The 14,102-nt window shown below is 41.7% G+C and overlaps 1 protein-coding gene across 2 annotated transcripts in view; it reads right to left on the bottom strand.

Moving 5' to 3' along the window:
* PKD2 (polycystin 2, transient receptor potential cation channel) overlaps positions 1 to 14,102 on the bottom strand; it is a 28,885-nt gene that overhangs the window by 4,462 nt on the left and 10,321 nt on the right. The window contains exons 6-14 of one of the 2 annotated variants that reach the window (XM_058838267.1): positions 13,515 to 13,743; positions 11,891 to 12,061; positions 11,301 to 11,482; positions 10,340 to 10,460; positions 8,421 to 8,519; positions 7,951 to 8,072; positions 7,277 to 7,394; positions 6,868 to 7,031; positions 5,920 to 6,067 (exon numbers count right to left, since the gene is read on the bottom strand). In XM_058838267.1, coding sequence (XP_058694250.1) covers positions 5,920 to 6,067; positions 6,868 to 7,031; positions 7,277 to 7,394; positions 7,951 to 8,072; positions 8,421 to 8,519; positions 10,340 to 10,460; positions 11,301 to 11,482; positions 11,891 to 12,061; positions 13,515 to 13,743 — 1,354 coding nt within the window. The remainder of the gene's footprint in view (positions 1 to 5,919; positions 6,068 to 6,867; positions 7,032 to 7,276; positions 7,395 to 7,950; positions 8,073 to 8,420; positions 8,520 to 10,339; positions 10,461 to 11,300; positions 11,483 to 11,890; positions 12,062 to 13,514; positions 13,744 to 14,102) is intronic. The other variant, XM_058838266.1, reaches the window with a different exon arrangement.

Genomic DNA, 14,102 nt, shown 5'->3' with positions numbered 1-14,102 from the left:
TGCCCACCATCCCACAGAGCCAAAGTGCTAAGACATCATCTACAATGACACCTACTATGAGAGTGAACTCAGACTCTCCGAGGCTTACCAACAAGTTCAGGCAGGGACACAACACGTGCTGGTAAGCAACCTTTCCATCCAGTTTGATGACGAAGAAATGCACCAAATTCCAACTGGTAAATTTGGACCTCCTGATGAACCAAGGGACATTTTAATTATAGGGAACTCTATTACTGGACCAGACAGTTTACATGTACTTCCAGAGGTACAAACTGTGGGACCAAGGGATGAGATTATTATGACTGTTATATGTGTAGACCCACCCTGTTTTTTGCCTAAGCTTTTCTCATACCCACTTGGACTGATATTCTACCAGAAAACCCCATGGCTTTTTGGGCAGAGATGGTGGGCCCTGACAGACCTCTTATAGAGTGTAGCTTGTTTAACAAAGGAGACAGAGTTTATCTTCCAGGTGTGGCAGATACTGGAACAGATGTCACTGTCATCGCCCGCTCCGAGTGGCCACAGGCCTGGGAACAAGTGCCAGCCAATGGAGTCATCTCTGGGACTGGAGGAGCTGCCACCTCCATGCAGAGCAAATGCCCTATTCTTGTTCAAGGCCCTGAAGGTCAAATTGCCACTGTAAGACCTTTTGTTATAAGAGCACTTACCACCTTATGGGGCAGAGACATATTGTCTCAATGGGGGGCAAAGCTAGAACTCTCTTCACCACCACAGGATTTTTAGCTGGGGCCACTGTGGAGCACCCCACTACTCCACTCACATGGAAAACTGATGAACCAGTGTGGATGGACCAGTGGTCCCTCTCAGAAATAAAGTTGAAGGCGCTCCAATCCCTCGTGCAGGACCAGCTGTCCAAAGGCCATAAAAATTCCATCCACAAGCCCTTGGAATACCCCTGTCTTTGTCATTTGTAAACCAGGCAAAGACAGGTGGAGACTCTTGCAAGACCTCAGAAAAGTCAATGAAGTCATTGAGGACACAGACTCTCTGCAGTCTGGACTGCCCTCACCTTCAATGCTCCCAAGAAAGTGGAAATTTGCAGTTGTTGATATTAGAGATTGCTTTTTCAACATCCCTCTCCATCCCAGAGATGCCCCAAGATTTGCTTTTTCCATCCCATCAATTAATAGGCAAGCCCCTCTAAAAAGATATCAATGGGAAGCCCTTTCCCAAGCTATGAAAATTTCTCCAGCTATCTGCCAAATGTTTGTTGCCCGCACTTTCTCACCCAGCCGAGAGATATTCCCTGAAGCTATAATTTTGCACTATATGGATGATATTTTAATTTGCACTGAGACTGACTATTATTTGGAGACTGTTATCAAAAAGATTATTCAAGCCATTGAAGGTGCAGGATTTGAGACTGCTAGAGAAAATTCAGTGCACCTGCCCGTGGACCTACCTTGGACTCTGGATCAGCAAAAGGACTATCATGCCCCAGCAGCTCAAAGACAACCCAAGAACCCTGAGAGACCTACACCAGTTGTGTGGAAGCATTAGCTGGGTCTGTCCATTGCTAGGGATCACAACTGAGAACCTCGCACCCCTTTTTAACCTCCTTTGAGGCTGTGATGACCTTGACTCGCCTCAAACTATCACACCTGAAGCCCAGGTAGTGATCCAAAAGGTATCAGAGGCACTATCCACAAGACAGGCCCACCACACTGATCCTACCCTATCTTTCCAGCTTGTCATCTGGGGTAAGTAACCCAAATTTCATGGGCTCATTTTCCAGTGGGACCCCACTCTGAAGGACCAGCTTTTAATCAGAGTGGGTGTTTCAATCACATCAACCAAATAAGACCATCACAACACTCCAGGAGCTGATGGCTCAAACTCATTATAAAGGCCAGAGCACACCTCACAACCCTAGTGGGGTGTGAGTTCACATGTATTTACCTTCCACTGACATTAGGTAGACTGGAAGCTTTGCTCCACACCAATGAACATCTCTAGTTCACTCTTGACAGCTACCCAGGTCAAATCTCTATCCACTTACCAAAATACAAACTACTCAATGTGTGTTTTAATTTAGTCCCAAAATCATTAAGGAGTAGAACTCCTTTAAAGGCACTGTTTTTACTGATGGCTCTAGAAGATCCCACAAGTCATTTTTGACTTCGAAAAATCCTGACAACTCAAAAGTGGGAGTCTGATACTCAGATTGTTCAAGGATCTCCACAAATAGCAGAATTGGCAGTTGTCGTCAGAGCCTTTGAGAAGTTCAAACAACCCTTAAATCTTGTTACTGATTCAGCCTATGTTGCTGGAATAGCTGAAAGAGCAGACCATTCTTTGTTAAAGGAGATATCAAATCGAAACTTATATAGCTGGTTTACCTCCTCTCCCACAGAGAGCAACCATATCACATTATGCACGTGAGGTTACACACTGACCTCCCAGGACCAATTACAGAGGGCAACCGAAGAGCAGATACACTGACCACTGCAGTGCAGACCACCCTGCCAGACATTTTCAATCAGGCAAAACTGAGCCACCAGTTCTTCCAACAGAACATGCCAGACTTTGTTTGAATGTTTAAAATCACAAGGGAGCAGGTGAGAGCAATTGTGGGCTCCTGCCCCCATTGCCAGGACTTTGCTGTGCCATCTATGGGGACCAGGGTTAATGCCCAGGGCCTCGAGAGTTTACAGCTGTGGCAAACAGACGTTACTCATTATGCTTCTTTTGGGAGACTTAAATATATTAATGTGTCTATTGATACATTATCTGGAGCTGTATTTGCATCAGCCCACACAGGAGAAAAGGTCAAAGACGTTATTAAACATTTTCTCCTAGCATTTTCTACCCTAGGCCTTCCTTGGGCTGTAAAAACAGACAATGGCCCTGCTTACACCTCCCAGAAATTCAAACAGCTTGCAAACCTATGGGGGGGTCAAACACACCACTGGCATATCCACTCCCCAACAGGTCAATATTGTAGAGAGGGCTCACCACACCCTTAAAAGAGTCCTTGATCAGCAGCATGGGGGGTGGAAATGTTACCAAGTGTAGAAAGATTGTGTAAGGCCCTTTACATAATCAATTTGCTTAGGAATTCATTTATGGAGCTGAATCCCCCTGTAGTCAGACACTTCTCAAACACCAGCGGAGCTCAGATTACAGAGAGGCCACCTGTACTGATCAAGGACCCCAAGTCCAAGCAAATCATGGGCCCCTTTCCATTAATAAAATGGAGAAGAGGGCATGCTTGCGTGTCTACAGGATCTGGCCCAAGATGGATTCCAGGCAGAAGTGTCAAACTGTACATCAAAACACCAAAACCCAGAGACACTTCCCCAGCACCTCAGAGAAAGCAGAGAGACCAGGCTTGAGTAGTGTGGAGGAGAGGGAAGGGAAGGGCATATGTTTGTCAAAAAGATGACCCTCTGCAGCTCCACCTATTAGAACAATGAGACTGTCTAATAGGTTCTACTCACAAATTGTGTTGCATTGTTACCCCTCTTTTTCGTTTGTTATAGTGTTATTCCCTTTTTCCTCCCACCCCCCTTCTACAGTACAAATTAAGGGAACAGGATGAAAAGACATAGAAAGCTGTTAAAATTATACAAGTCTAAAAACCCATTTTTTCAAATTCATGTATCAGCTCATCACCCCTAAGTCTCCTGTCATGTGTTCAGCCACAAAAGACCTCCAAATGCTCTATATAAGATTTTTGATGCTCCTCACCTTTTCATCAGCTGGTGAGTCCCTCAGGCCCATCAGAACATCTGGGTCACACTAGCCAAGACTTTATAACAAGACAATCTGTGCATGTCCATGGGCATAGAAAACCCACTCTCCACGTGTCTGGGAGGGATTCCCTTGGTAGCAGATGACTGGCCCATCACCAACTCAGAACTCCTGCACACCAGAGGTAAGAAGCCCAATCCAGTAGACACTTGGGAGGAGTAGACAGAGATTCTGCCAAATGCTCCAGAGGAACCCCAAGAACTAGACTTGTTGGGGTCCTCCAAAGTAATACACTGTGTCAAATTTTACTTTAAACAACCAAGTCAACATTGACCAGAAACTGATCAGGCAAAAAACAGGTACAGAAAAGGCATATCACCAATTAACAAAGGCTACAATAATTTAAATTGGTGTAATTACACCAGCCACACACTCTCTGTGTCCTCTCTCCACCCCAAAGTGTTGCCCCAGGGAATGTTTCTTATCTGTGGTGACCGAGTACGGTCCCCTCACATCTCCAGGGGGGTCCCTGTAGCCTTGGCAAGCTTTCTACCCTCACTCCAAATATCACATTATTATATAATTGGAAACAAAGAAACAAATTGATATGCCAGAAGAGATCCTATTCTGAATTTGATGAAAATTGCGACAGCCAAATTTACAACTGGAACACAGGAAAGTGAGTCGTGGCCTCCCTGTTTCTCCCTTGGGTAGCCACAGCTAAAGCCCTTGGTGAGCTAAATCACCTGGGGTGTGGGCTTAGCAAGCAGGCCAGTGTGACATCTGCTGCCCTGAGCGATCTTTAAAGGAATGAGGAAACCACCAGGCACACATCTCTACAAAACCAAGCTGCAACAGACTTCCTACTGCTTGCCCATGGACTTGGCTGCCAGGACTTTGAGGGGATGTGCTGCTTCAACCTCTCCTCACGCTCAAAATCCATCCATCTGAAACTTCAGAAACTGAAGGAACAAGTAAACAAGCAAAGGACATAAAAGTAGAAAACCTAGACTGGGTCAATGAACCTTTCAGACAATGGGGGTTGACAGGATGGTTTTCATCTTTAGTTAAGGGAATTTTGTGGATTTTTGCTGTGGTTCTTATCATGTTACTTATGTTCTCCAGTTTAGTTAAGTGTCTGCATAAATCCATCAGAGAAGCCTTTTTAATAAGATGTTATTAGGGGAGCTGAGGAAGCCCTTGAGCCTACTAGGGTAATTCCTGGGCATATGTCTTGGAAGAGTCTGCCACAGGCTTCAAGAAAGCCTGACTGCTTAGGATGAGGGAAGACGCTTCTCCCATGGTTCTGTGCAACACTAGGTAAATTTACCTCATCCCCTATAGGTCAGTGACCTTTGCCTTGCCCCTGTGCCCCTTGTCTATTGGCCCCTGACCCTGTACTTAACCTGAGACATGGCAGGAAGTCTTGGTCTTTTGTCACTGGACCACTTTGGTGGGGTTGCAATAAATCTCTCTGGAATACCATACAGGAGACCCTTTCTTCTTTCTTGGCTGACTTACCCATGGTGTGCCTGTGAGTTTTGGATACAGTGACTGTCTGTGCCAACCCAAGTGGCTTTCTCAAGAGACACAGTAACAATATCCATTTGCCACGCTGCTACAGGAAAGCACAACTTGTATTCCACCTGACAGATTTTAGCATCTACAGAAATAACACATTTGTCCCACTGGCCATTTCCAAAGAGCCCTCAGGAAAGAGAGTGTGAAAGGAGAAGCAGTAGAAGTCAGGTTACCCTGGTGACAGAAGTCCTGCTCCCATCTGCCATACACAGTTCCAGAAGCAACAAAGGAGACTAAGAGCAGACTGGGTTGGATCCCTAGACTCTAACAGACTAGTCCACAAAAAATATTGCATTAATCCCAACAGACACCAAAGGATGGAGAAGCTGCTTCAGCAACTACTGAACACCACTGCTGTTCAGATCACAGGTTTAAATGGTGACACAGGCCTGCTGTAAGACATGTTGCCATATCTGAATCTTGAATCATGTTGCCAAAATTCTGTGTTTTAAATTTCATGTTTTCCTAACACTTAACTGAAATCACTTGCCCACTGCCAAAGCACCCACCTCCTCTCTACCACCACTCCTTCAATCCTGCCAAGCCAGGCAGTAGGAAGAAGTGCCAACAGAAAGGAAGACATGCAGGTTGTGACCAGACCACAGAGAGTGAGTTTCTTACCTCTGTCACTCCATCTAACAGCCTTCCCAACACATCTCTTCTTTTTAGCCTGGACCTCTCCATGGCTTCCAGCTTCACAATAACGGCATCAATCTTGGAGACAATACTGCCAATGGAATGCTCCATGCGATCCACCCGCCTCATGAGTCTGAGGGCAACAAGTGGAAGCTTCAGTGACTGGGACATTGCTCAGTCAACACTGTTCTAGCACAGAGCAAAGATGATACACTACTGTTATCCAAGCATGCCTCTGACTTCCCACAAACCAGTCCTACCATCCAGCAGGGACAAGGTACACCAGAGCAAGAAAGTACAATGGGAAAAGCACATGGGGAAAAAAAGTACATCTTGCACTCTGCTTTCACTGCTCTTAAGACATCATCACGAAAATTTGTTGGTTCCAGTTACACAATTCTTCATTCAGCTAGTGTTGCTGTAATTAATTAATATGGTGATCTATCACTTTGGATAAAATATACACTCACGAGTAAATTATTCTTATTAAAAACAACTGTTAAAGTTCTCACTGAACCTAAAATAAACTCAGGGGTTTACTAAAAAAAACAGAAAAGTATTTTCTGGCATTATTGTAACATGACCCTTTTCAATGACAAGGATTTAAGGACAGGAGTTTTGTTGCTGTTTTGTTGTTTTGTTTTTGGTTTTGTTTTTTTTTTTTTGTTTATTCTGATTTTCTATATTCTAACCAACTCCCATGAGGCTCTCTAAGGCACTTCCAGTTCAGCTATTACTTGAAAGCTACTAAAAGGAATGACTTATGTGCAAGAAAATCATACACTTGCTTTGATTAATAATATGATTAATATCAAGGAGAGAATACTACATGGAGAATACTGTACCACGGAAGAAAACCCACAACGAAAAAAAGCAAAACAAACAACCAAAAACCAAGATGCAGCTTTGTCCCCTTCAGAAGGATAAACTTACACTTGGAACTCTTCATAGGAAACCCCACTAGAGCTGCTGCCCCTCCTCCTGGAGCTGTGTCCACTGTCTTCATCCTCATCCTCCTCGGAGTCATCCAAGCTCCGGAGGAAGCTGCGGCTGCTCAGATGACGTGGCAGAGAACTCCTATTTAGGTCCAGATCCTCCTTTGTGAAAGCCAGAGAGAGGAAGAAGATGTAAAAACTTTCACCTGTACATGGGGGATGGTGGTGTCAAGGTCAAAGAGCTCCTCTCCTCTATCAGCTCCCCTGCACCTTTTTATGTTCTGCTCAGCCAGGAATGGCAGCAAAAGTGAATGGAGACAAGAGGATTTTTCTGAGGCAGGAAACCAGCACAGGGAGCAGACTGGCAGACAGTGCTGGTGGCATCCCACTCCTAATGCTGAGCTCACCCTCTCTTTCTCCAGATCATCTCTCATCTGCTGATGTTCATGCTCTGTCAATTCCTGGTCCCCATCCTGATCGTATTTGGTAAATATTGCTTCAATCTCTGCATCCGTGTGGCCCTTCCTAAAAAGGCAGCGAAAGCATTTCCTTTACTTTCCATGTTTCAGATGCTGAAAGAACTTTGTGTATTAGAAAACATTTCACTTCAGACAGATTTCCAGCATTGCCTATAAATTCACAACATTGATAAAAACCCCTCAGTCCTTACCCTTCATTAGTTAAAACACCAATCATCCCTATATTGAACCTTTCTCCTTCACAACTCCCTTCTCTATTTCCTTGATTTGTGCCCTTGCCTTGGACTCCTGACTGTCCACAAACTGCTGCAGTGGTCTGACAGAAACATTACCATTTCCTCAAAGGCCTTAGGTCTCTGCTTCCTGAGATTTCTGGTTTTTTTCCTCCCCAAAACACAGAAATTCAAGGAGGTTGGGCCCCAGAGCTCCAAAACCTTTCTCTGGTGTGGAATGCCAGCACCAGCCATAGGGCAGAGAAAAACACTCTGGTGTGTGTCTTTATCCACATTAGTGCACTTCTGCTAGAGGAAAATCACATCAAAAAGTTAGCATCACATGTCCCTGTGGATACTATTCAAGGTAAGAAGTAAAAACTCCCTTACCCTTTGAGATCCTGCCGGAGTTCATCAAAGTTGAGTTTTCCTCCACCTTGTCTCAGACTTTCTGAAATGTCATCAACAGTAGTTTTCTTCAATTTAAGTTTGATCATGGCTTTGTTATAGCCCTAAAAGAGAAAGTAAAATTTTGTTGTTTCTCATGAAGTGAAATTTCTAATAATTTTATTGATTACAGAAATCAGCTACTGTACAATCTCATTCAGTGTGCTCAGCATGTTCATTCAAGCTAAAGTCTCAGATGACTGAAATACATTGTGATGGGTAGTTTTCACTCACTTAATTTACACTCAGCTCAGATTAATTTATTTTAACTGAGATAGATTAATTTATTTTAACTGAGATGTGTACTCTCAACAGCTGCTGCCAGCTTTACTTTGTACAGTTTATATAGCATTTTATGAAATAAGTTCAGGTGTGAGGAATAAGATGTCAAACAAACAAAACATTACATTTACCTTCCTGATAAGGTCAGACAATTCCATTTCTGCCTTCTGTTGTGCCATATCTGATTTGACTTCAGAGTAGGTATCATTGATAATGGCCAAAAACATGTTCTGTTCATAAGAGAAAACAAAAATGTTGAAATTACAAATTTCAACAAGACTGAGTCCTACTACTCCTATGACCTTCTTGTGCAAACCTTTACATGAATTTCGTTTTAAAAGACCAGAAGAAAATGGTGGTCTGTTTAAAAAGAAATTAACATCCAGAGCTTGATATTGAAATATAATGTGCTGCAGTGTAACAAATCTTAACCAACATCACTGGTTATTAACGTAACTGGAGAATTACTTTCCAGAGAGGGTTCACAGCTACACACAGCAGTGGCAGTAAACCCTGCAAGGCCAAACTTACATAGGTAACAGCTGTGAATTAATCCAGGCAACAAAAATGCCTGAAGAATCAAGTTAGCTATTCATCCTGTAATAACCAGCACAAACAAAAGGTTTTTATCTAGTTACAGCTGTGCTTGCATTTCAAACTAAAGATAAAATCAAAAAGCTTAAAATCAGGCACTTGGCACTTACGGCATCAAGAGAAGAGCTTTCTTGCTCAGCGAAAGGAGAAAATATTAGTCTCACTAACCCTGTGCCAAGCCTGTAATTAATCAAACCATGCTATCATTACTGAAAGGTTCCTGCTGGACATGGAGTAAACTTGACTGAATTGCAAATTGCATATTCACATTTAAAAAGAGTTGCTAAATTTACTGGCATGTTCAATGTAGAAAGGCAGTGTTATCCCCTGTTTCCTCATGGACATAAAAAATGTGCTTTGGAACAATCTTTCAGTGCTGTATCTTTATGCATTCACGCCCGATACCAGAGAAGTAAGAGGTAACTCGACAACTCACTGTTGTGTTATTTTTTGCCGCTAGTTTGCCCAACTTTAAGAGTTGGTGCTTTCTGCCCATCTTCCCTAACTTAATTTCCAGGTCTCAGACTGCTCTCAAGGGACTTGCATCAACAACATTTCATTCAGGCTAAATGATAGGCTATACAGATATTAAAAACCACACAAATTACAGTAAATATTTTGGATAACCTGCTCTGACTTTGCCTTCCAGTGCTTTTCTGTTGTCCCTTAGAAAAAAAGATAATTTTCCCCCTTGCTGGACACTATACTGTTCCTCTGGAATGTGTGAGGTGCTACAAAGCAAACAGGAAACCTGCTTTATGTGAACCTTTGGCACATAGTGATGCATGTGTTATTTTCCCACTGAATCCTGGTTCATCTCACTGAACACTTAAATTTCTCAAGAAACACTTAAAATTCTCTGCTTCCTTACTAGTGAACATCCAAGATGAAGTCTTTTCCCACAAATAAAATGTGAATGCCATTCCTCTTCATCTCAAATAGTAATAAAAAGATGCACTAAGTATAAGGATTACTAAATAACATTAAAAATTATGATGATACAAGACTGCTGAAGAACCATGCTCTCGCAGCAGGCAAAGCTGTGTGTGGCATACAAGAACAAGGCTGTTGTAAACACAGCCAGCCACACATTAGAGCACTTTATGAACTAAGAGACTGCATAGAACAGTACAGCTACTTTGCACCGGAAGAGACAGCCTGGCTGTGTCTGCCAACCAGCCACTATTCAGATTTTAGAAATAAAATTAGTAATAATAATAATAAATTTAAAAAAACACAATGTGGAGCACTGTATGAGAATGACAACAAACATACAATGCAAATAAATTTTAAACAAGGAAAAAAAGGAAGGAATGTAGTGACCAGCCATGTAGCAGTCAGGCCCCTTCATGAGCCATACACTCACCATTATCAGAAAAAGCAGGAGGAATCAAAGGACAAGTGATGCAAAAACAGCCACTGACCCACCCAGCCCCCATAAACAAAGTGTACATACCAAAAGAATGAAGAACATAAAGAACACAAATGTAGTGAAATAAATGGGTCCCAAAATTCGATTAGCTTCTTCAACCTCTGTGAAATTGAAGTCTCCCAAAATGATGCGGAATTGAGTAAATCTTAAAAAATAAAACACATCCAGGAGTTGAAGAAAATATTACTGGAGCTGTGCAAGGATTCTCAAACAATTTTATTCTAGCAATGTGACTGATGATCTGCAGAGAGATCTGCACTGTTGTAACGCTTTATCAGGGACTGCATAAACAATTCATCAAGCACATCTATAGGCATAACCAAACTCACAGTCAGGTGCCACAAACAGAACAAAACCATGGTGGTCACTTCTCCCTTTTGGTCACAACAGGAAGCAGAGCAAACTAACAGTTATTACTGTGAAGTTCTGAGACCCACTCCCATCTCTCTCACACATATACAACCCCAACCCTCTGCCTCTAAGCTAGAAGAAGCTTGGCAATTTACATTACAGCATCATCAGCATATTTCCAATTCCTTCACTTCTCTGCAAGAAACTCTTCACAACACTGCCCCAGTGTAAGGGAGCAGGGGAAATCAGTGACCGAACAACTTGTTAATTGCCTCAGTTAAATCAGATTATGTTGCACCAAATCAACCAAGGCAAGCGACTATGAACACTATCAGGAACACGGCCTTATTACGCATCTAACATTTCAGTAAGCACTTAACCACTGAACATGGAGCCATTGCTTTGTCTAGGAATGTAGCCAGCTGCTGTCATTTTTAGCTCAGTGCTCTATTTAATCTCACAGCAATAACACTGGGATAAAAATGTTATAAAAACGTGTTTTCTGTTGTTATATCAACAGTAGTGTGCCTGCAGCTTATCTGCTTAGATGGATGTCACAGGATTTGCCTCTGATAAAGCAACCAATTCACCAATGCACCAAAATCTTCTTTGCTTTTTTTATACCTGTACTTACATGCAGTCCTGGAAAGTGCTGAAGTCATCAATTTGAGTGCCAAAGACAAGGTAGGCTAACTGAGCATATGCTAAGAAAATAATAAAAAACATAAAGGCAAAGCCAATGACATCTTTGACGCAGCGAGACATTGTGGTGGATAACTGGCTCATTGTTCTGTTGAAGTTAACAAATTTGAAAAGCTGTTAAAAGAAAAAAGACAAAAGCTGAAAAGACATGGAAGACAATTTCTTAACATAATTGCTCTCCACTCTTTTACATGAGACGTCTTACTGAATGTGACTGGAGACAAAGCAGTACCCAGTCAAAATTACTGACTTATCATTTGAAGAATCATATAAACGTTTCTTAACATGTCTGCTGACAAAACACAAGCACTGACTATGTCTTCTAGACCTAAACAAGAGCTGACTAAACCTGTGGCAAATTACAGCTTTGATTTTCATCTGCAAGAAGTTACCACTGTTCTGATTTTCTCACATGATTGACTTTGAGAGAAACATAAATAAACCTCAAATAATGTGCCTCATGAAACTCAGAATACTGCTTACATTCTTATATTAGAATAAGGATATATGTCTTGGAACTACCTTAATCCAGACAAAAAACACAGTGACTGCAGCAATGTTGTTGAACTGCATTTGCCAATATGCCAAGGGTTCGAAATTGGGGAATGAGTTCTGATCTTCCAGCAACTTCTTCAGGAGCATATCAACAGTTGATGTCCTATAGATGCTAATTCCTATAGCTACCACAGACAGCTGAGGACAAAAGAAATACACAAATTTACAAAAGGTGACTAGGGTTTTAAAACAACTTGTTTGAGACACTTATGTCAGATAAAGCTAAGATATGAGGAACTTCATGCATTTCACAGTAAAATCATTATAGTCCTGGACTACAGAAAAATGGTCTGGGAATAAGAAATGTAGTAGTCATTTCCTTGCCACAGGTGAAAAATGAGATGGCAGTGACACCTAGCAGGATTAGAGAAGTGGTGCTGTCACAGAGAAGAAAATATAAGGGAATATGACAACTCAGACAAAGGTGAAAAAGAACACAGAGTAGAAAGACAGCAGTAGCCAAAAAGGCACTACAGTTTCTCCAGGGCACAGACTGAGCAGTATTGCCCAGAACAAGCAATAGCAGAGAAGCTGCAGTTTTACCATAGAGGTTTCTTGCTTTGACTTCTGCAAATGTACTATCACTGTAAGTGAACACTTCACCACATATAGAGTCATAAGTACATAATCCTACATTTAAACAATGCCCCTTAGGCAAGGCATAAACATAGAACACTTCTTGTGTGAACTGAATTTTACACTCACACTTGAATACTCTTCACTGACTGTAACAGCAAAGCATCCCTGCCCAACCATTAAGTGTGAAAAACAGCACGCAGTTCATGCAAACATCCTCCTAAGCAGCCCTTCATTTACAAAGCACTGTGGTGCAAATATGATTTCTCTGCATTACAAATACTAGCTTCAAGACTTGAAAGCTTTGATTCATCCAAGCCTAAAGATACAAAATGATGTGGGACTGAAACTGTTTCAGCATTTCTGGCTTTGTATACTTTTGGTAAACACAGCTTAATCTGAGTCCAGAGAGAATTGTATTATGCAGGTTGATATCCAAAGCTCATATTTTCTGGCGCACTAAGATTACTGATGTGCAACACTGTCCATTTAACCTAGACAGCTCCTAGCACTCTACAATTCTGAGGCACTTCTTCAAACTTGGTATTAGCTGGGGAGTATTTAATACCATGATAAATCTCTTTGTGGTTCTTTGCAAACATATTCAAACCCCAGTCCCATTACTTGAAATGCAAATCACTTATTTAAAGCAGATTATTTTCTTACTTGAAAGCCAGTGCAATAGTCTGTACCAGATATGTAGAAGAGAGGGCAACTTTGTCACCTCCAATAAAAGCTAAGCCTGTATAAGCAAAAACTGTGAAAAAGCATGATGGACAAATACTGTAACTTTGCACCAGATTGAAACCACTGAAGACAGAACAACCACCTTTGCAAAATGTACCAACATTGCACACAGACTAAAATTGTCTTATTCAGACTGAATAGCCTAACAGTCTGTAAGTATCCTTCCTAATGATGGAATTGAAACCACAATAGGAACATCAAGTAATTAATGTCTCCCACAAAGTGCACTTTAGAAAGCAATTTTAGCCTGATTACAAAGGTTACTTACCACAATGATAAGGATATCAAGGCAATTCCAAAGACTTCTGAAGTAGCGCAGTCTATGAATGCGAATTTCTAAGACCTCCTCCACCATATAATACAGAACAAAAAGACAGAAGGACATTTCACAGGCTGCCAGGAAAAAATCAAAAGTGGAGATGTAATGAAGCAGCCTCACAGGCTGAAACTGCCAAGATGTAACCAGGCCTCCAGTGGCTGGAAACTCCACTAGCAACCTGCATTTAAAAAAAGGCAAAGAAAAAAAGAATTTAATTTAACCAGAATTGATGAAAACCACTACTGAAAGACACTTGGGTTTATTTGTATTATTATCTAAATAATAGAAACAAACCCACATATGATTCAGAGAAGACACCACACAAAAGTTGTAAACATGACCACATTCAATTTTGACTAAAATTCAAAGCCTTTCAGGAACAGCGAGGAAACAGATACAGAAAGGTTTGTTTTCATCTGTGACTGTTTCATGCTGTCTAAACCGAAGACTGATGCCTTATACCCATGTATTTATTTGAATAAGTCAATTCTCTAGAGAGGTCTCCTGCAAACTGCACCTAAGGTGCTGTGGCACCAG

Source organism: Poecile atricapillus, chromosome 4, assembly GCF_030490865.1.
Source record: "Poecile atricapillus isolate bPoeAtr1 chromosome 4, bPoeAtr1.hap1, whole genome shotgun sequence".
Classification (NCBI taxonomy): domain Eukaryota; kingdom Metazoa; phylum Chordata; class Aves; order Passeriformes; family Paridae; genus Poecile; species Poecile atricapillus.
This window is presented reverse-complemented; position numbering and strand designations above follow the sequence as displayed.